At 31.2% G+C, this 20005-nt stretch overlaps 4 protein-coding genes across 4 annotated transcripts; 3 read left to right on the top strand and 1 right to left on the bottom strand.

The window, feature by feature from the left end:
- The first annotated feature begins 722 nt into the window (after positions 1–722).
- LOC125861930 (cyclin-dependent kinase inhibitor 4-like) lies at positions 723–3795 on the top strand. Its single transcript, XM_049541848.1, has 3 exons — positions 723–1326; positions 2980–3183; positions 3264–3795. The coding sequence occupies exons 1-3, from the start codon at positions 896–898 to the stop codon at positions 3331–3333; spliced, it is 705 nt and encodes a 234-aa protein (XP_049397805.1). The 5' UTR covers positions 723–895; the 3' UTR covers positions 3334–3795.
- Positions 3796–9851: 6056 nt separating this feature from the next.
- On the bottom strand, positions 9852–11371 carry LOC125862616 (cytochrome b5-like). Its single transcript, XM_049542732.1, has 3 exons — positions 11231–11371; positions 10809–10875; positions 9852–10232 (listed from the first exon to the last, which is right to left on the bottom strand). Exons 1-3 carry the CDS (start codon positions 11318–11320, stop codon positions 9961–9963), a joined length of 429 nt encoding a protein of 142 aa, XP_049398689.1. The 5' UTR covers positions 11321–11371; the 3' UTR covers positions 9852–9960.
- Positions 11372–12420: 1049 nt separating this feature from the next.
- On the top strand, positions 12421–14921 carry LOC125862988 (60S ribosomal protein L13a-4). Its single transcript, XM_049543126.1, has 4 exons — positions 12421–12780; positions 14154–14270; positions 14351–14438; positions 14588–14921. The coding sequence occupies exons 1-4, from the start codon at positions 12509–12511 to the stop codon at positions 14729–14731; spliced, it is 621 nt and encodes a 206-aa protein (XP_049399083.1). The 5' UTR covers positions 12421–12508; the 3' UTR covers positions 14732–14921.
- Positions 14922–16244: 1323 nt separating this feature from the next.
- On the top strand, positions 16245–19894 carry LOC125862810 (probable pectinesterase 29). Its single transcript, XM_049542931.1, has 5 exons — positions 16245–16484; positions 17396–17555; positions 18098–18310; positions 19018–19262; positions 19658–19894. The coding sequence occupies exons 1-5, from the start codon at positions 16258–16260 to the stop codon at positions 19827–19829; spliced, it is 1017 nt and encodes a 338-aa protein (XP_049398888.1). The 5' UTR covers positions 16245–16257; the 3' UTR covers positions 19830–19894.
- The last annotated feature ends 111 nt before the right edge of the window (positions 19895–20005 follow it).

The raw sequence follows: 20005 nt of genomic DNA, 5'->3' as shown, positions 1-20005 counted from the left end.
AGTGCTTATTGTCAAAGATACCATCAACAAAACGACATTTTAATAGTCATGAAATAAATTGCAGTAATTATTAAGCTTAAATTCTTATCCAAAATTTAATTAAAATTAATGATAATACTCTATAAAAAATAAAATCTATTAATTGATTTTGTATCAAACAAGCACTTAGTATCAAAGATATCATCAACAAAAACAACATTTTAATAGTCGTGAAAAAAAATCAGAAATTATTAAGCGTAAGTTTATATTCAAAACTGAATTAAAATTAAGGATAATGCCATGTAAGAAAAAATATCTACTTATTAATTTATATCAAATAAGCACTTATCGTCAATATATTATCAACAAAACGACATTTTAGCAGTCATGAAATAAATTTCACTAATTATTAAGCATAAATTTATATCCAAAGTTGAATTAAAAGTAAGGATAATATTTTGTATAAAAAAATTACTCATTTATTTTCCTTTATTTTATATTAGATAAACGCTTTTCGTCTAAGTTATCATCAACAAGACAATATTTTAATAATCACACAAATTTCCGTAAATTAAGTATAGTACTATAAAAACTCATAAAAATAGTTTTTTATTTTCTAAAAAGTGATAAAATAAAATAATAATTAGAAAATTACTCTCTTGTCCTTTTCATCTTCCCCTTTCTTTACTCCAAAAAGGGTACTCCTATATACACATATACTCTGTATCAATACATATCCTCTTTCTCTCTCTATCTTTCTCACTCTCTCTCTCTCTCTCTTCAACCAACAATTGCAAAATCCCTTCTTTCTCTTAACCAACAACTGAAAAAGTTTCTCTTTTTTACCCTTTAAGCTCCATGAGAAGGAGAGCTTAAAAAACAGAGCAAAGCAAAAAAAATCAAGATTTGAGGTGAAATGGGCAAGTATATGAGGAAGAGGAAGACAAAAACTACTGGTGAAGTTGTTACTGTTTTGGATGTAAGTCCTTTGGGTGTTCGTACAAGAGCTAAAACCCTAGCTTTGAAGCGATTGCAGAAATCGAGCTCCGGCGGCGGTGATGGTGGTGATGTGGGTGGGGGATGTTATCTGCAGCTGAGGAGCAGGAGGCTGGAGAAACCCTTGGTGGGTTTTGAAAGGAAAAGACGGAAACACCCTTTGAAGGAATCGAAAAGACAGAATCGGAGTTTGAGGGTGAGGGAGATGAAGGGGCAATCTTGGAGTTCTGTGTCTGTTGAGGGTGAAGAGGAGAAGAAGGAAGAAGTTCATGTACAGGAAAATCAGAAGGAAATTGACAACAATGGCAGCTTTGAAGGAGAAAACTTGCTGGAAATTGATGGTAGAGAGAGGTGAGTTTTCGCCTTTTTCGGTTTTTTTTACTTCAATTTCTCTATTTAGTTGTTAGATTTATCAGTATGCATGTTACAATTGATGATTAGGGTTGATGCTCTGTTTACTGGGAAGTCGCAATTCGAACTCTCACCAACAAGGTGAAAGTTTGCGTAGTCAATCAACTAAGCTACTAAGATTCCTCAAAGTGCTAAAAGAATTCCCCTTTATACTTTTTTGGTTGGTTTTTTGCCTTGGAAATTTACTTTTTCTCCTTTCTAGCTCTAGTCTATGTTCATGGATTAATTAGATAATTCAATTGTAAGAATTAAAATCTTTGGGTGTTTTTTTAAGTTTTGGAAAAATCAAAACTTTTTATGGTTTTTTCTCTCGTGCTTATTTTTAGAGTGGTTTTTCCATTTTCTAATGTTTTTTTCAGAATGAAATTAGAACTTTATCATAAATTTTGATAGAAAGTTATGTTTTTTAATGATGTGAAGTTGGAAAATGCACAAGTTAGATTGTTGTCTTCTAGCCATATTGGTTTATGGGGAATTTATAGAAGTGAAAAGTCACTTTCCAACGAAAACTATTTTTCGTGTCTATAATTAACTTTTTCTTTTCTATTGCTTCGAAGGAATTGCTTGTATGCTGCATTTGTCAATCACAATTAGACTGGTAGAAGAGGAGGGGTAATTGATTACGTGCCGCCTCTATAGTTATCGCGCTTGTCTTTGTTTGATCAAAGTTGAAACGTTAATTCTATCTTAAAAACACTGTTATCGTTATGTGCTTTGTTGATGAAAGGGAATAAAATCATCGTCTTCCCCGATTTCCTGAGCTGCTAGAATTCCCATTCTGTTTTTTGTTCTGTTATAATATTTTTCTCAATGTGTCCGAAATTGCATAGTAAATGAAGTATCTGTGGTCTCTTCTTTATACAAGAGGTGTTTTTATCGAAATTTGCAAATTACTCTTCCAAAACTAACTAAAAAAGTTTTTGAGAAGTCGTCCGATATATCATCTTCTTTTGTACCATTCTTGACCATAACACCTTTGTCATCGACACATTGTCATTTGATGGTCCTGATAGTTTGTTCTTCATTATGACTGTGAACAATCGAACACGAATGGCATTTGATTTGATATGGTGAGTAATGAGTATATGATATAAGGTACATAAATGAACTCATTTCCTGATTGTTCTACCTATCAAAAAGACAAGGTATTCCCGTTGTACACCTATGTCATTGAAAATTCCATGGTGAAAAATGTTTATTGTCTGCATTGTACATGTATATTGGTATCTTTCTGTTTAAATTTTTAAATAGTCACAATTATTGTTGGGAGCATTTACCATTGAAAAATGAATGTGGGGTACCCTATATGATTGGAGCTTGGATGGATTAGAGGAAAGAAAAGAAAAGAAAAGAGGAGCTTTTTTGAGAGCCACTAATTATATTCCTTTTATTACTTTTCTTTCTTTCTTTTAACTGAGTGCGGGGTAAGGCTGCGTACTATAGATCCTTGTGGTCCAGACTCCATGTATAGCGGGAACGTAGTGCACCGGACTGCTCCCCTTTTATTTTTTCAAGGGCAAAGCCTATCTCTGCGGTTCAGGTGAACGAGGTCATATGATTAGCACTAATAAGAGGATTTATGCGTTCTTATAGGACCACCAGGGAGAGCACACCTTGTAATTTGATCAGGGACCCGGATAACATAACAACCCCTGGTTCCAGTACAAGACCTAACAATGCTAGTGAAGCTAATGGCAGAGAGCCAACTTCAGTGCAAAGAATTATCCCAACAGCTCATGAAATGAATGACTTCTTTGCTGGTACAGAAGAGAAGCAGCAGAAACAATTCATTGAGAAGTATGGATTTTCACAACTCGAATATTTAAGTGTTGATTCTCCTCTTCTTCTAATTGATCCTGTTTTGAAATGGTATGCAGGTACAACTTTGATCCGGTGAACGACAAGCCCCTCCCTGGACGTTACAAATGGGTGAAAGTAGATCGTTAGACATGGTTGGAACTAGATGGTTAGATATGGACATATGGTATCGGCATCCCAGAAGGACTTGTCAAGCATTTTCTTGTTTGATCTTTAGGTCTAGAACTCTAGATAAAGGTAGGAAAACAGCAAGGATTGTTAGTTAGTTCTACTTGGTGATGGTCATATTTTGTTTCCAGTCACCCTTGTAAAGAATTTAGGACAGCAAGTTCTAAACTGTAGACTAGTGATCTGTAGCATAACAGTGTGTGTGAATTTATGCAACAAATATAAGGAGATCCTTTGTCTAACAGAACATCAAAGGGCTGGTTGTTGTAGTCATAATGGCAATGTTAGTGATAGTGTTGTAGTACATGAGGTAAAGTCTAGTTATCTTTGTTTCCATTATCATGTGGTCCCCACCCTCACCCCCTACCCCCAACCCAACCTTTGTTGTCCATATCTGTGATGAATAAAACTGAGCTTCAAAGTTTACCTTCTTCATTACTGTCTTTTCCTCTATCCTATTCTGAGAAAATGTATGGTTGAATTTTGGATTGTTGCTTCATATATGAGACAATGTATCTTTCATAAACTCAACTTGCACCCAAGGGTCTGTGGACTACTCGTCGATCAACGAAGTGAGTTGGGAACCATGAAGTCTCATATTGTCTTAGCTTTGGTGGACAGAGTTACTCCCTCCGTCCCTATTTACTTGTCCATATTTCCTTTTTTGGTTGTCCCTATTTAGTTGTCCATTTTGACAAATCAAGAAAGGACAACAAATTTTTTCCTATTATACCCTTATTTACACTTCTTGAAAATTGTAAAAGTATATGTTGTTTCCCTCCAATTTATTTCACTTGAATTCAAAGAAGTGGTTGTAATTTTGAAGTGACAAGTTGTCATAAGGGTAAAATTGTAACTTCACTGTGCTAATCATTGTTGCCTTAATCTGTGTGTCATTTCTAAAGTGGACAACTAAAAAGGGACGGAGGGAGTATTTGGTGTTTGTTCTTAGTGGAAGGTGACAGATATTCTGTAGAACTAGTCGAGGTGCACAACAGTCTGGTCAATGAACTGAGTTGAGAACTATGAAGTATCATGTTGTTCTACCTTTGGTGGGCAAAGTTATTTTGTGGAATTAATCGAGGTGCACACAAGCTGATTCAGACACCACAATTATTAAAAAATCAAGTGGTTGTTGTCATTGATGTGGGGATAATAAGGTCCTTGTTGGTGTTAATTGAAACCTTGCCCTTTTTCAGCTGTTAGTGAGAATGTGGTGGGGTTGCTTCTATGTTTGGTGGATATGTGTTGGAAGATTCTTTTTCGTTTTCCTGCTTTTCATGTCTATCTGGTTTAACTTTTTCTATATTAATGGTACAACACCTCTATATGATTGATTTGCAAATCTTGTTCACAAGCCAAAAACATAAAAAAAGAGATAGGCTTTAGCAGAATTTATGATATTTAGTGGAGCAGTGTGTGTTTTGTGGAAACTGAAGATAGTTGGAGTTATACTGTTTCTTGCCCCCACTCTACAAAAATTCTCAGAGACTATGGAAAAAGGAGTCCGGAGCCAAAAGGGGGAAAAAATTGTCAAAAATTTTAAAAGGGTATATCAAATTTTTTTAAAATCAAAAGGGCAAAATCGCTCCTGACGAAGCGATTTCCCTTTGACACAATGACAAAATCATTGCTATTTTTTTATTATTATTAAAAATCGCTACCATAGCAGCGATTTTAAATCAAATTTTTTTTCCCCTTACACATCAATGCAGGGGCAGCGTTTTTCATGCCTAGTGCTATTATTTTCATGTCTATTGTTAATTATTAATAATATAAAAATGATAAACAATACGGACAGTATACTCAATAAAATTGTTGAAGCATGAGGAAAATTGAATTATATATCATAAATAATAAAAAAAGAATATTAAATTTAATTTTAAAAAAACATTTTTTTTAAATTCTTAACCAAAATCAAGAAAAAAAGATATTTTTTTTTTTGAGAAAATAGCAGCGATTTTGAAGAAAAAAAGTTTTTTTTTTTGAGAAAATCGCTGCTAAGGCAGAGATTTTTATATTTTTTAATGTACGACAACTTTTGTCAGAAGAAAATCGCTCCTGAAAATCGTACGACAACAGTAAAATTTAATATTCTTTTATTATTATTTATGATATATAATTCAATTTTCCTCGTGCTTCAACAATTTTATTGAGTATATTGTCCGTTTTGTTTATCATTTTTATATTATTAATAATTAACAATAGGCCTGAAAATAATAGCATTAAGCATGAAAAACGCTACCCCTGCAGCGATGTGTAAGGAAAAAAAATTTCTGATTTAAAATTGCTGCTATGGCAGTGATTTTTAATAAAAAAAAAATCTAGCAGCGATTTTGTCATTGTGTCAGAGGGAAATCGCTTCGTCAGGAACGATTTTGCCCTTTTGGTTTTAAAAAAATTTGATGTGCCCTTTTGGAATTTTTGACAATTTGTTTTGTCCTTTTGGCTCCAGAATACTTCATTTGAGTCGAGTTGAATAGTTCAATGCATATAACATTTCGTGTTTACATAGGCTTTGATAAGTAGTATTTTACGTTCACGTAGGATTTGAGAAGAGTCGCAATTTAAGAGGTATAATATAGATAATCTAACTATTTTCACGATTTGAATTTGTGGTTTGTAGTTATAATAATGCTAAAGGAATTTACTTTTTTGACTAAAAGTAATAGACCTCATAAGCAAATGGCACATAATGTGTTTTTTCTTCATTAATCCCAAGAAAATAAGGTTAAAAAGTTAGGCAGCTTCTTGTCTTTTCACCTTTGTTGAAAAATAATCCAAACAAACTAAGTTAGCGTTTGGCCATAAATTTTTAAATATTCTTAGTAAATATTATTTGGTTAAAAATTTGGATGAAATTTCACCATGTATTTGGCCATAGTATTTGGAAAATATATTTCACTTTTTCAGAAAAATATGATTTATACCCATAAATTTAAAAACTATCAAAACTAACCATAAATTTGTATTACAAGTCAATTGTTCGTTGCAACAAATAACAAGTAGTATCCATGACACTAGAGCATAGTTTGGAGTGAGTGCAACAAGCATCATTTCATACATTGTGAAATAGCGACAAAGCACATGACTTTGCTACCATGACCCGATTGCTCATCATTTTCATCAATAACCATATCATCACCGTCATATTCACTGAATATTTCATCACTACTTTGGTGTTCACGTAAAAAATTATGTAATACAACATAAACATTACTGTGGAGGGTGTTTTTGTAAAAAATAAAAGTTTGGTGTAAAATTTCAATTTTCAAAAGATCCCAAATAATGAGATTTGGCCCAAATACAAGAAAAAACTAGTATTTAAGAATTTGGGATATTTACCAAAAATATTTGTCAAATAATGACAAATTATATGGACAAACACTATTTGCCAAATTTTTCCCCAAATATTATTTGAGAAATCTATGGCCAAACAAAATTAGTTTAGTAAAAATACACTTTTAATTAAAAAGCAATTGGATGATGTGTTGGGTGGGGGGGGGNAGGGGGGGATGGGGGAGGGAATAGTTGGAAGATGTAGTGGATTTATGTTATTTCTTTAATGGCATCATCAATTATGTGAAAAATTTCTTTAATAACATTATTAATTTTGTGAAATTGAGAATTTTCAATTCCCAGTAGATTATAAATTTGGGACATATCACTTAAAAAGTGATTTATTTCATCATATACTTAAGTGGGCATTGTTAACCAATGATTCTTTCTTGTTAAAAGATATTGCCTCCCACAATAAGTTTGCCTTTTGACTGCTCCACACCCCGCCCACCCCCACCCCCACCCCATAAAAATAAAATTTATTCTTGATTAAAATTTTATAAATAAATTTATTTTTAATATAAAATACTCCCTCAAAATAGAGTTTAAAAACACAAATTGAGATCAATTGGATTTGAAAGTGTGTATCGAACTCCAAAGTCTACAAGTGATTAAGATTTAATGAGAAATTTTGAGTTTAAACCTTAAAAATTCACGACATTTTTAATACAAATATATCGAATATCAAATAGGAACAATATAAAAAAAGAAAAAATTACACATTTGATAGAACATGGCTAAAAATATTTACATTTGCTAGCTAATATACATAATATAATACTATTATTTAACTATATCCTCAACAGTCAACACGATTTACCGTATTAACTTGTAACTAAGTATGATTAAGTCCTTAATAAATTCAAACATGCAACTAAGTATGATAAATAGGTCAACAAATTTATTCTTAACCATCAAAATAATAACTTGTTAAATATTTATTGAGGCTAAAACTCAATAATATAAGGTGAAACATTTTCACCCTTTTAAAATTAATAATTCACATTTTAGAACTATTTTTGGTTGTTTTTATGTAAAGGGCCCACTTCTACAAAAGACTTTGGAAGCTAACTGTAGATGAAGTCACAATGTGGAGATTTGTGCATTATGAACAGTACTAAGGTCAGCCAGTGTCTTCTTCCACTTATAAAATAGAAAATTAGTAAAAAAAATTCACCTGTCTAATAATTGTAATAGTTTGTTATCGTATTTAGTGTAATTTTATAAGTGAAATTTAAAAAGAGTGATATATGTATATTATATTTATATATTTTTTTTTGGAGTAGAGAGATTATTTCTGATAAAATCTTGATAAAAAAATATATGTATTCAACGCAAAACTGTAAAAATAATATGAAAACAAAATAACAAAACACAAAACAATTGCAATAACATATATTAATACATCGAATAGTAAGAAACTATATATGTGATAACTAAAGAATAATGCTAAAAAGGAGAAGAGGTGAGAAGGCTAGATCCCACCTATTCTACACTTCGTGTGACAACACTCAACTTTACCTGCTAGTCTTTTACGTTAATTTTTTACCTAGCTATCTTTCTATATAAGGTCATTTTAATTTATTAAGTTGTATTATATTTTGTCTAATTATTTTTTTCCTCGGTTCTTCTTCGACCTACCTTTACCTTTCCTAGCCTCTACTACAACCAACCTTTCATGTCTCCTTACTAGTGTGTCCTTGCTATCTTCTTCACATGTTCAAATCATCCTAGTCTCACTTCCCTCATCTTGCCTGCTATGAAAGTCACTTTCGTCTTGCTTCTTATGACTTCATTCCTAATCATATCTCTCCTAGTATGTCGACACATCCATTTGCATATCCTCATATCTATTATGCTCATCTTTTGTACGTTGATATTCTTGACTGATCAACATTATGCCCCATACAACAAAGTAGGTCTAATCACCAACACTCTGTTTTACCTTTAAGCTTTAATTTGTCAACATATTCCTATCACAAAATATCCCAAAGGCTAGACTCTATTTCATCCACTCTACTTCAATATAATGCTCACTATCAATATCATCAATCTCTTAATTTTCTTAAATCATGAATCAAGATAAATTTATAAAAGATATGTTTAATTAAGATTATTTTGGTTGTGGGCTTCATTAGGATCACAACAAATTTTATGTTAATTGTCAATCTGCTACAACCTTTGTCCTTTATTCAAAGTTGGATAACAACAAATAAGCAACTTATTTGATATTGAGATATAATTGTTATTATTGATTTATGAGTTTGGTTGAGATGCCCCCCACCACCCACTCCACCCACACATCACCTGCCCTCCCAATTATTATTATTTTTACAAAAATGGTGTAAAATTGTTTATATTTTCAGTGGATAAGCTAACTACCAAAGGAATCTCTTTCATGATGTGAACATATTCCATTTATAGACACATTTAAGTGCAACTTTCTTGAAATTTGCAATTGTTGCAACACATGCCAATATAATGCACAAATTAATTACATGTGCCTTCTTACAAGAGCTGTCATGCATATATATAGTGAGTATATACTACTTTAGATTGTGTTGTGAGGTGTGCATTTGGTCATAACCAATTAATGTTTTTATTTCCTCATTGAGAATATTAACCTTCCAATTTTTCTAAAATATTCGTTGTCCCAAATTATCTGTGGTGATTTTTAAAAAAAATTATATATAATTTTAAAAGTTTAAGATAAGATTAGTTCTTCAAAACTACAAACAACTCAATGTAGTAAATATTGAAGGTAAAAATAATTAAAATCTTTTTCTAATTAATATTTTTTTCAAGAATTGTGTAAAACACAAAAGAAAAAATACGACAAATAGTATGAGATGAATGAAGTAGTTTTCTAAGGGGAAAAATGATTGTCCATTAATTAATTCGGCCCCTCTTCACATAGAGTGTTATTGGTCATTCTACACATGTGATGATCATGGTGATTATTTCTTGGGACTCTTGTTGTCATACTTTGTGTTTTGGGGCCACTTGGAAAGGATTTTAATTTCCTCTATCTAACATCAAACAAATCAAGAATGGAGATTAAAGTTAATTTAGATATTATAATTTTTTTAGAAATGAATCTTGAATTTGATTCAACCTTAAAAATTAACCTCATAACATTAAGATTGTTCAAAACGTACGAATCAATTATTTTGATGAACCTTCAACTCATCAAATGACACAAATAGGAAGTGAAATACCAAACACACTTAAAATTTTTTTCCTATACTTTCAATACAGGAACTTAAATAAAGTACTTCCCAACAACAAGATTACAATTGGCACCAAAAATTGAAGAAGTTTTACATTATTTTTCCTGGATGACTTGCCTTGATAATAATCAATTTTTTTATGCTTTTCAAGAAAATTTGTTGATGAAGTGGTGTCCAAAGTGGCATTAATTTTTGTAGAAGGATCAATTTCTCCCACATAGAATTCATCTAGCATCAATCTTGCTGCACTCCCATGTCCTGCTTCTTCAAACTCTTCACTTGCATCCTTACCTATAAAAATTAGTCTCCATATGAAATCTTAGACGGACGCATAATTTGAAGTTTATGAGTTCATATAGCCGACTTTGAATTAATATATGTATGATAGTAACTGAGTTTATAATAAAATATTTTAATAAATTTCTTAATACATATACAAAATGTAGAGAAAAGTTAATGATATGAATTTCCGTAAACACACATGTCATATTGTGAATCCAGGGGGATTACCCTTTATCAAACACAAAAAGTAACGAAGGTGTGCGAAGGTAGATTCAAGCTAAGTTTTTGCTCGTAAGCGTAATGATATAAGTTTGCTCGACTGTTAGACTGACTGATCACGAACAAAGACGAAAGTTGGTCATTGTGGACTTTTAATCCAAACTATTGTGTGTCTATTAGGAGCTTTATACAATCTAAGATTTGTTGGTGGAAATTAATCCACACTCAGATCTGACTTCAAAACTTTTGATTAAAAATATATGAATACTTAGCGCTCTCCTATAACTGATAATTAAAATCAGTATACTTTTACAATGCTATTTATGTATATAGAGGGGTGGGGGGGGGGGGGTTCCTTGGGTGTACCTGCTGCTGCCAACAAGACTTCTTCACCACCAGGATGATCATTTAGGAAGTTTGTCACATTGTATGCCTGCATATATTAAAATACTTTTTTTAATGTAATTTCTGAATATACATTTGTGTCAAAAACAAATTCTATGATCATATCATAATTTTGATCTATAACATGATCAGGGTTGACTTCCATAAATACAATAAGACATGTAATTCGAGATCATAAAAAAACATAATTAAATTGAATCTAGCTAGTTCTCATTCGATCCAAGAGAAAATTCATGTAACATACATGTCATGATGAATTTGGACCATTGAATTAGTTACTAATGTTTGCATTAGGATAGTACTGTTCTTTTTCAGAATTTACATAAACGCAAAATACTTTGTGTACGGTAGGAATAAAATATTGAAAGTTTTTCTATACATACCTTAGCATTTATGATAACCCAACAATCTTTAGGATTATTATGCAAAGAAACTTCATCATATGTTTTCAACACTAAATTATCAACTCCCATAACTCCTTTTCTTTTTCTTTATTCCCTCTATTTCTAAGTGTTATTTCATCAATCAATCAATATATAGACACAACAACTCAAACTATGGCATAATTATTGTTCAAATAAACTAGTAATATTTTGTGTACATATATCCATTTATTTTAATGTTATGTCATATTCAAGTGATGATGATTATTTTGTCATAATGCATGGACCAGAAAAAGGTGATGTGTAATGGGAATATGGGATCAATAGAAAAAAAAACCAAATTTTGAAAATAATATTTATCCTAGGTATTTAGCTAAATTCATTATTGAGTATGTATGTATATATATATATATATATATATGGTACATTATTGGGTGGTTTGTATATCACTATCTTGTTAATGTATAATATGAAGTTTCATATGATAGTTTTAAGTTGATTCCGGGTTACTTTTAATGATGTTGAATAGTTTTTTAAATTATTATCTAACTAATATATAATAGGAAGTGTTTCACCTTTTAATACAAGACCTTCCGATGTGAATTAAATATAGTCGAGCTCTAAAGCGGATACCATACACCAAATGAGAAATCAAAAAGAAAATGTAATGAATCATTAATTCGAACCCCAATTGCGGAGTCGTTGGTTAGAGAGGGTTCTACTTTTCAATGTGAGTCTTTCATATGGAAATTTAAATATAATCGAGTTCCAAAGCACAGGTCACGATCACTGAATGAGAAATCAAAAAAATAATTATAATTCATTGATTCAAACCCCGACTACGGAATCATTTATGTTAGAAAACACTTTATCTTTCAATACGAGACTTTATGACGTGAATTTATATATAGTTGAATTCCAAAACAGGTAACAAACACCAAATGAGAAATCAAAAAAATAAAATTACGAGTCATTGATTTGAATTCCTTCCTATATATTCGAGTCGTCTTCGTTAGAAAATATTTTTTACTCAATTGTGAATTTATATAGTCGGACTCCAAAACGGGTAACAAACTCGGGATAAGAAACCAAAGAAATTGTATGACCCATGGGCCATAAACAAAAAAAACCCAAACCACATAAAACTCATTCACGGCCCATTTAAATCCCCTCAAAAAACCCTAGCCTTCTTCTCCATTTCTTCACAAGCAGCAACCTAGGGTTAGCAGAGCACTGTGTGTCTGTGTGTTAGAGAGAGAAAGAGGAGAGAGAGAGAAAATGGTATCAGGTTCAGGAATCAGCGCAAGGAGGATAGTGGTGGATGCTCGCCACCATATGCTTGGAAGACTTTCTTCAATTTTGGCGAAAGAGCTTCTCAATGGACAGAGAGTTGTTGTTGTTAGATGTGAAGAGATTTGCCTTTCCGGTGGACTTGTTCGCCAGAAAATGAAGTATCTTAGATTCCTTCGTAAGAGAATGAATACAAAGCCCTCTCATGGTCCTATCCATTTTCGTGCTCCTTCTAAGATCCTTTGGCGTACAATCCGTGGGTATGATTTGTTTACCTTTTTTGTTGATTGTGGTTTAAATTAGTTGTTGAAGTATGTGTTTTTTTTTAGTTTTATAATGATTTGTATGATACCGATTGTTAGTGTAATGTTGAATTATCTGTTGCATTTGAGAATGTTGAATTTATGTTAAAGGTGTGAATTTGATTATTAGTGTGAAGCTATTGGTGCCAAAAAGAAGCTTAATAGATACTGTGCATTCACTCAGTTATTATGCAAGAACAATTTAGGGTAATGTTGATGTATCTCTTGTGTTCGAGGTTCGAGAACCTTATTTATGTTAAAAGGTGTGATTTTGATGATTAGCATAAACCTGTTAGTACTAAAACGAAGCATAGTAGATACTGTGCACACCTGGTTGTTAGGAAATATCATTTTGAGGAACGTTGAAGTATCCCTCGTGTTTGAGGACGTTGAATTTATGTCAAAAGGAATGATTGTTATCATTAGCATGAAGCTCTTGGTGAAAGAACACTTTAGGGGAATGTTGAAGCATCTCTATTTTGATTATAAGCGTGAAGCTGGGGATGCCAGAAAGAAGCATAATAGATATTTATGCATTCATTCAGCTAGTTTGGAATAAAGGCATAGCTGTTGCAGTTGTATATATAATATATACATTTTATGTGTATAGTGCTATTTCAATAAGTATAAATTGTTTATGTTAGATACTGCCTGACAAGAGCTACTGAGCTAGGTCCTGTGGATTTTCATTGGAATGGAGCAGGTGTCTAAAGAAGCATAATATATGTTGGGGGCTCGCCTTATTGATCCATACTAGTTTTGAATTATGGCATAGCTGTTGTAGCTGTTGATCTATTTTTTACATGAATAGTGTAGTAGCACTGAACTAATTTAAAAGGGCTATCTTGTGGCAGTATGAAGAATGTTGCTGAGTCTCTAGTAGTGTTTTTGGGAATCACTGCAAGTAGTTTTGGTAATCTTGTAAGAAGAACAAGTTTTGTTTAGGGGGGCTGTTAATATGGTTTCCAGCATTTACTCAATGCTAATGACTATGCTATTACCATTTCCATGGTGCCGAGTTTCAAAACTCGTCAAGTAACACTTGTAGATAGGGCCTTACAAATTTGTTTAAATGTTGATAAAGAGTTTTAACTTGTGGATTGGACCTGGATGAGCATTTACTGAAGGTGTGTTGCATTTAGTATGTATACATGTCTAGGTGGTGCAATGTTTATTTCATATCATTTGTAATTGCAACACGCCTTTTGCTCACTCTCATATTCTCTTTCTGTTTTCCTGTTTGATTGATGAGTGTTATGGCTGTGGTAGTTATTTCATATCCTTGCCATGTAACTGTTTTTGCCTAATTAAGTCTGTTTATTTCACCTTAGGATGATTCCCCACAAGACCAAGCGTGGGGCAGCTGCACTTGCCCGCTTGAAGGTTTACGAGGGTGTCCCACCCCCATATGACAAGATTAAGAGGATGGTTATTCCCGATGCTCTAAAGTGAGTTGAAGCTGCAGATATAGTTAAATTCTTAGTATCATTGTTCTTGTAACACCGACACTTTCGTATTTTGTTATCAGGGTATTGAGGCTCCAAGCAGGACACAAGTACTGTCTCTTGGGCAAGCTTTCATCAGAGGTTGGATGGAACCATTACGATACTATCAAGGTAAGTTTACTCATTCGGTCTAGCAACATGACGTGTTTTTAGTAAGATTTTACAGTGAGACAATCATAGTGTATAACATATGCTTAAAGTACGCGGATATGTTTCAAACAGTTGCTTACTTCTCTCCCTTGAAATCATGACTACAACAGGAACTCGAGAACAAGAGGAAGGAGAGAGCTCAGGTAGCATATGAGAGGAGAAAGCAGTTGGCAAAACTTAGAGTGAAGGCTGAGAAAGCTGCCGAGGAGAAGCTTGGACCTCAACTTGCCGTTATTGCTCCAATCAAGTATTGAGTTGGGACATATTTATTTCGAAGTACAATTTTGTTGAAGATCGATAATTCATCTTAATCTCGACCTTTTTCTTGGTTACATTGTCCTCTTGAGTGGTGTATTTTCAGTTTAGCAGTGTTTGAGAAGACTCGGACTCTTTTATCCTTCATTGTTTTTGGTAATGAAATCGAATCTCATGCTTTTAGTGATACACAGATGTTATCTCCTCTAGTACCTTCTCTGTTCTGCCACTCCTTGGGTGAGGCCTTCTGTTTTATGAAAACTTCACCGTTGAATGATTCACTTTCACAGAACGACTCTCAAAAAGGACGTTAAGATTATTTTTTTTAAAAAGAGGAATTTTATAAACGTTAAGCTGTTCGAAAAAAGAGGATTTTAAAAAAAAAATTCAAGATAAACGTTAAGCTATTCGAAAAAAGAGGATTTTAAAAAAAAAATTCAAGATTGACTCTGAGTAGATCCTTACAAGAGTGAATCGTTTAATATCTAAGGGGGTGTTAAGGTGACATTATACTTTTTTTACAACAAGTACTAACTATCAATATTAGTTTTTAAATTGTTGATTATGATCTTAAACTGGAAAGGATTAGAGAAAAATATGCTCAAATTAAGAGCGTGATTGGTACGAAGGAAAATATCTTTTTAGAAAATAAGTTGGTTTTTAACTTATTTTCTCATGTTTAATTAGTGAGTGAAAAGTATTTTCTAGTGTATGGTTGGTGAATGAAAAATATCTTTTCAAAAATATTTTTTTATTTTTTGCTAGAAAATAGAAAATACTTTTTACAAAATAGTTTTTGACCTGAAAATTAACCCCGATAATTGATTCGAGACCTGAGCCGAAACCCGAGACCCGACCCCTACACTTGACCCGAAATACGACCTCTAATTCTAACTCGAGATCCGACCCCGACTCAATCCGGAACTTGAGAGTTGGGTCTCGAATTGAGAATTAGGAGTTGGATTTGGAAAACATTTTACAAAATATTTAAGTCTATCAAATATGAGAAATTGGAAACATTTCTTTTGTACCAAAACCTTTATTTTTAAAAAAATTATTATTTCACTTAATTAATAGCCACATCAAACAATCCATACATAACATTAATCACAAACGATTAATGTTTCTCCATTTTCTTATATATATTTCCATCTTAATTATCAATCATAGATCAACCAGTGGAAATTCCAAGATTCTAAAAATGTCTAATTAATACTACTTGAGCAAAAAATATAATAATGAGAAAATGAAATAAAAATGGAAGTTAACATTTCAAAACAGATTTTGCAAATCATATCAATTATTTTCTTTCAGAAAAATTCTTCATTTGACAATATTTATTTATTTTCCCTTCCATTTATGTCTCTCTATATAAAATTGTATATATTTTATTCCTTCCCCCTTAATATAGAGTTGTATTAAATTGAGGGTTTACATATATAATATAGTTATATATTTTTTCTATACAACTCTTTAAAATAAAGTTGTAATAACTTTTAATCTTATACTTATCTTTTTCTTAAAAATGTCTTCTTTTTTCTTTAATTTTTTAATTTTCTTTCTAGGAATTATTGAACTTGGAAATGCAAATTTTCTTAGTGATTTTCATTTTAATGAGCAAAAAAAGAATCCAACAGTGTATGTTGATCCATCTGGACATGGCAATTTTGCAACTATTCAATCAGCCATTGATTCTGTCCCTCAAAATAATCAATATTGGATCTGTATTCTCATCAAACCTGGACAATATAGGTATCATTTTAGTATCTTGGTTAATATGTTTTTTTTCCGGATTTAAGTTATATATACTAACAGTAGACATATGAAAAAAAAAAAGAACTTTATCACTAAATAACAATATAGGTATTAGTTTAGTATCTTGGTTTTGGTTTATATAGTGTTTTATGGATTTAAGTTATGTATACTAACAGTAATTAAAAAATCAGCTATGAATTTTATCGCTAGATAACAATATATCAATTTAGTATCTTGGTTTTGGTTTGTATATTGGTTTACAGATTTAACTTATATATATGGTGGCACTAAACAAAAAATTGAAATTAACTATGAACTTTATCGCTAAATAACAATATAGATATCAATTTAGTATCTTGCTTTACATATTCTTTGTAGAATTTAAGTTATATACGCTAACAATTAGCTATGAACTTTGTTGCTAAATAAAACAATATAAGTATCAATTTAGTATATTGTTATAGCTATATTTTTTCGGATTTAAGTTACAATTTTTTTTAATTGAAACCAGCTATGAACTTCGTTGCTAAATAGCTCATAGTTAATAGCTTTTAAATTATAATTCATTCCTTAATTATTACTAAACTGAATCAACAATGAATTTTACTGTTTAACTATATAGAATTTGTTCAGTATTGAAATAGAATGATTATACTAACAATGAAATTCAACGTATTTTTCTTGTTATAGGTTTCGACTCTCTAAAAATATTACTACAATCGTATCAATCAATCTTTAAAAATACTATTTTTCAAGGATTCAACACGATCACGACATTTATATAGTTAGATTATACATGATGACAAAAAAAATATATATATATTGTCAGTTTATAAAACTTAAATTATTATTTTAGTAATATGCTATATTATTTTAATATGATTTTTTTGTGATATTTTTGTGTGTAGGGAACAAGTGAAAATTCCTAGAGAGAAGCCATACATTTATCTAAAAGGAGATAAAAGTGGAGAAGTTATTGTAACTTGGGATGCTCATGGCTCAATTGCTACTGATGCTACTTTCACTACTGAAGCTCACAATACAATTGTGGAAAGTATCACATTTATAGTAAGTGAAAAATAATTTTAATTATATAAAAAAAATTGAATGCGTCATTAGTTCGATCCTTATAATAATGAACTTGTAAAAATAGATTTGTTTATTCAAAAGAGATATACGTTTTTGAACAAGTAAAGGTTATGTCTTGGTCCAATAACTAAACTCCTTTTACTATTACAAAAAGAGAATTTGTATATCTCGAATTTACTTAAATTGTGGAAATATTATAATTTCTTTCGTTTAATTGAAGAAAAGATAATTTTTACATCAACAAGTAAAGAAAAAAAGAAATTATTTAATTTTGTAGTTATGTTGCACAGACTTTTCAAAATTATTGTTGGTGTACTCATGTCCGATCCTCAAAAATGCACCATTCACATTCGATAACATTTTTGAATAATTCGAGCTACATAAATTTACACTACTATTTTTAATTCTTTTTGAAATAGACTAGTATACTATTTTTCTAATATGTGTTTTTAAGCTTTATTGTTATAAATTATTGACAATAAAGTGGTTTGAATTTATTTATTTATTTATATAATTATCAGAATTCTTATAATTATCCTCCAAAAAGCAACAAAAATCCAAGGGTGGTGGCAGTGGCAGGCATGATTTCTGGTGACAAATGTGTATTTTACAAGTGTAAATTTCTTGGATTTCAAGACACATTATGGGATGTTGAAGGAAGACATTATTTCAAACTTTGTAACATTGAAGGAGCTGTTGATTTCATCTTTGGTAATGGGCAATCTATTTATGAGGTAAAACTCCCAAATCTTTCTATAATAGTGTCATTTGGTCAGATAAATTTGACTTTTATAACGTAATGATAACTTTTGAAACAATTGGTTACAAAAAAACTTAAACGTTATAGTGCAATATTATTATAGTGAATGATTGTTATAGATATGTTTTATTTTATAAGAAAATAAAAAGATAGCTCGGTGTATTTAATAAGGAACGGCGTTATATATAATATTTAGGTACAAGTTATGTTTGGACGAATCCATGAAGTATCATAAATATTTAATTGTGAACCTAGTAACTAAAATGATTTATGGATATGATGGCGAGTCCAGAACTTAGAAGCTTCAAATTTTGCTTCACCCAACTATGCACGTGGTATCTTACGTTCATGTAGGATCTACGAAAAGGCCGCACCCAAGCAATGCAATGTTAGCAATCTATCTGGATAGAAGCATTAGTAATCATGTTTTCATGACTCAAACCCATGAACTCAAAGATTAGAAGTTTATGAGTTCAACGACCTCAAGTTAATATATAACATGAATAACTAGTTCACAGTCTAAGTTTCTAAATATTTTATGCATTCCCTTATATAATATAAGGTGTAAACAAAAATTACTAAACTTTACCGTTGTTTTAAGAATCTTCTCCTATAAACTATACACTATATAGTATATCATTTTAAAATCTTCTTATTTTAATGTTGTGTATTTATATGCAGAATTGTACAATATCAGTAAATGCAGGAGCTTTAGATGGATTAATAGGGTATATAACAGCACATGGAAGAGAAAACCCTAATGATACAAGTGGATTTGTGTTCAAGAATTGTAATGTTATTGGAAATGGACAAATTTTCTTGGGTAGACCATGGAGACAATATGCAAGAGTTTTATTCTATGATTCCTCTATGTCTAATGTCATCACTCCTCAAGGTTGGGATGTTGGAGTCTTTGGTGGCAAAGAGTAAGTTCTTTTCCCATTTAATCATCTGGTATTCAAAATTCACTTTCTCGACTAATTTACATTAGTGTCATGAGTTAGGGCTACTAAACGTACCGATTAATCATCTGATATTTGAAATTCACTTGTTCGATTAATTTACATTAGTGTCATGAGTTAAGGCTACTAAACGTACCGATTTAATCATCTGGTATTTGAAATTCACTTGTTCGATTAATTTACATTAGTGTCATGAGTTAGGGCTACTAAACATATTGATTTAATCATCTGGTATTTGAACTCACTCGCTCGACTATCTTACATTAGTGTCAAGGTCAATTAATTAATTAAGTTTCTTATGCATTAGTTTTTGTGTTGATTTTAATTATATTCATTTTTTTTTTTTGTTTATGATTTAGGAAACAATTAACATTTGCTGAGGAAAGATGCAAAGGAATGGGATCAAACACTTCAAAAAGAGTGTTATGGAAAGCAATTTTGAGCCAACATGAGTTACAACAATTAATTAGTCTATCTTTCATTGATGATGAGGGTTGGATTACCAAACAACCCTTGAAAGTACTTCAATAATTTAATTTAATTATTAATCTTAGTTTTAATTATAACAAAAAAAGAAGTTAATTAGCTTAGCCTAGATTTTTATTTTACGTACCTATATATTAGTATGTGTTCCACATTCTAGCTATGATCATAATAAATATATTGGAACAAATTAACTTTGGATTTTATTAAGCTACTTTTTTCGC

This window comes from Solanum stenotomum, chromosome 4 (genome assembly GCF_019186545.1).
Source record: "Solanum stenotomum isolate F172 chromosome 4, ASM1918654v1, whole genome shotgun sequence".
Taxonomy (NCBI): domain Eukaryota; kingdom Viridiplantae; phylum Streptophyta; class Magnoliopsida; order Solanales; family Solanaceae; genus Solanum; species Solanum stenotomum.
This window is presented reverse-complemented; position numbering and strand designations above follow the sequence as displayed.

Bases quoted from the DNA above. Each gene is read 5' to 3' on its own strand.
- LOC125861930 (XM_049541848.1), top strand. From the start codon at position 896: ATGGGCAAGTATATGAGGAAGAGGAAGACAAAAACTACTGGTGAAGTT. The intron at 1,327-2,979 runs GTGAGTTTTCGC...GCGTTCTTATAG, and splicing joins GAAATTGATGGTAGAGAGAG to GACCACCAGGGAGAGCACAC. The intron at 3,184-3,263 runs GTATGGATTTTC...AATGGTATGCAG, and splicing joins CAGAAACAATTCATTGAGAA to GTACAACTTTGATCCGGTGA.
- LOC125862616 (XM_049542732.1), bottom strand. From the start codon at position 11,320: ATGGGAGTTGATAATTTAGTGTTGAAAACATATGATGAAGTTTCTTTG. The intron at 10,876-11,230 runs GTATGTATAGAA...TAATATATGCAG, and splicing joins GGGTTATCATAAATGCTAAG to GCATACAATGTGACAAACTT. The intron at 10,233-10,808 runs GTACACCCAAGG...TAATTTTTATAG, and splicing joins AGTCTTGTTGGCAGCAGCAG to GTAAGGATGCAAGTGAAGAG.
- LOC125862988 (XM_049543126.1), top strand. From the start codon at position 12,509: ATGGTATCAGGTTCAGGAATCAGCGCAAGGAGGATAGTGGTGGATGCT. The intron at 14,271-14,350 runs GTGAGTTGAAGC...TTTTGTTATCAG, and splicing joins GTTATTCCCGATGCTCTAAA to GGTATTGAGGCTCCAAGCAG. The intron at 14,439-14,587 runs GTAAGTTTACTC...TGACTACAACAG, and splicing joins ACCATTACGATACTATCAAG to GAACTCGAGAACAAGAGGAA.
- LOC125862810 (XM_049542931.1), top strand. From the start codon at position 16,258: ATGTCTTCTTTTTTCTTTAATTTTTTAATTTTCTTTCTAGGAATTATT. The intron at 16,485-17,395 runs GTATCATTTTAG...TTTTGTGTGTAG, and splicing joins ATCAAACCTGGACAATATAG to GGAACAAGTGAAAATTCCTA. The intron at 17,556-18,097 runs GTAAGTGAAAAA...TATAATTATCAG, and splicing joins TGGAAAGTATCACATTTATA to AATTCTTATAATTATCCTCC.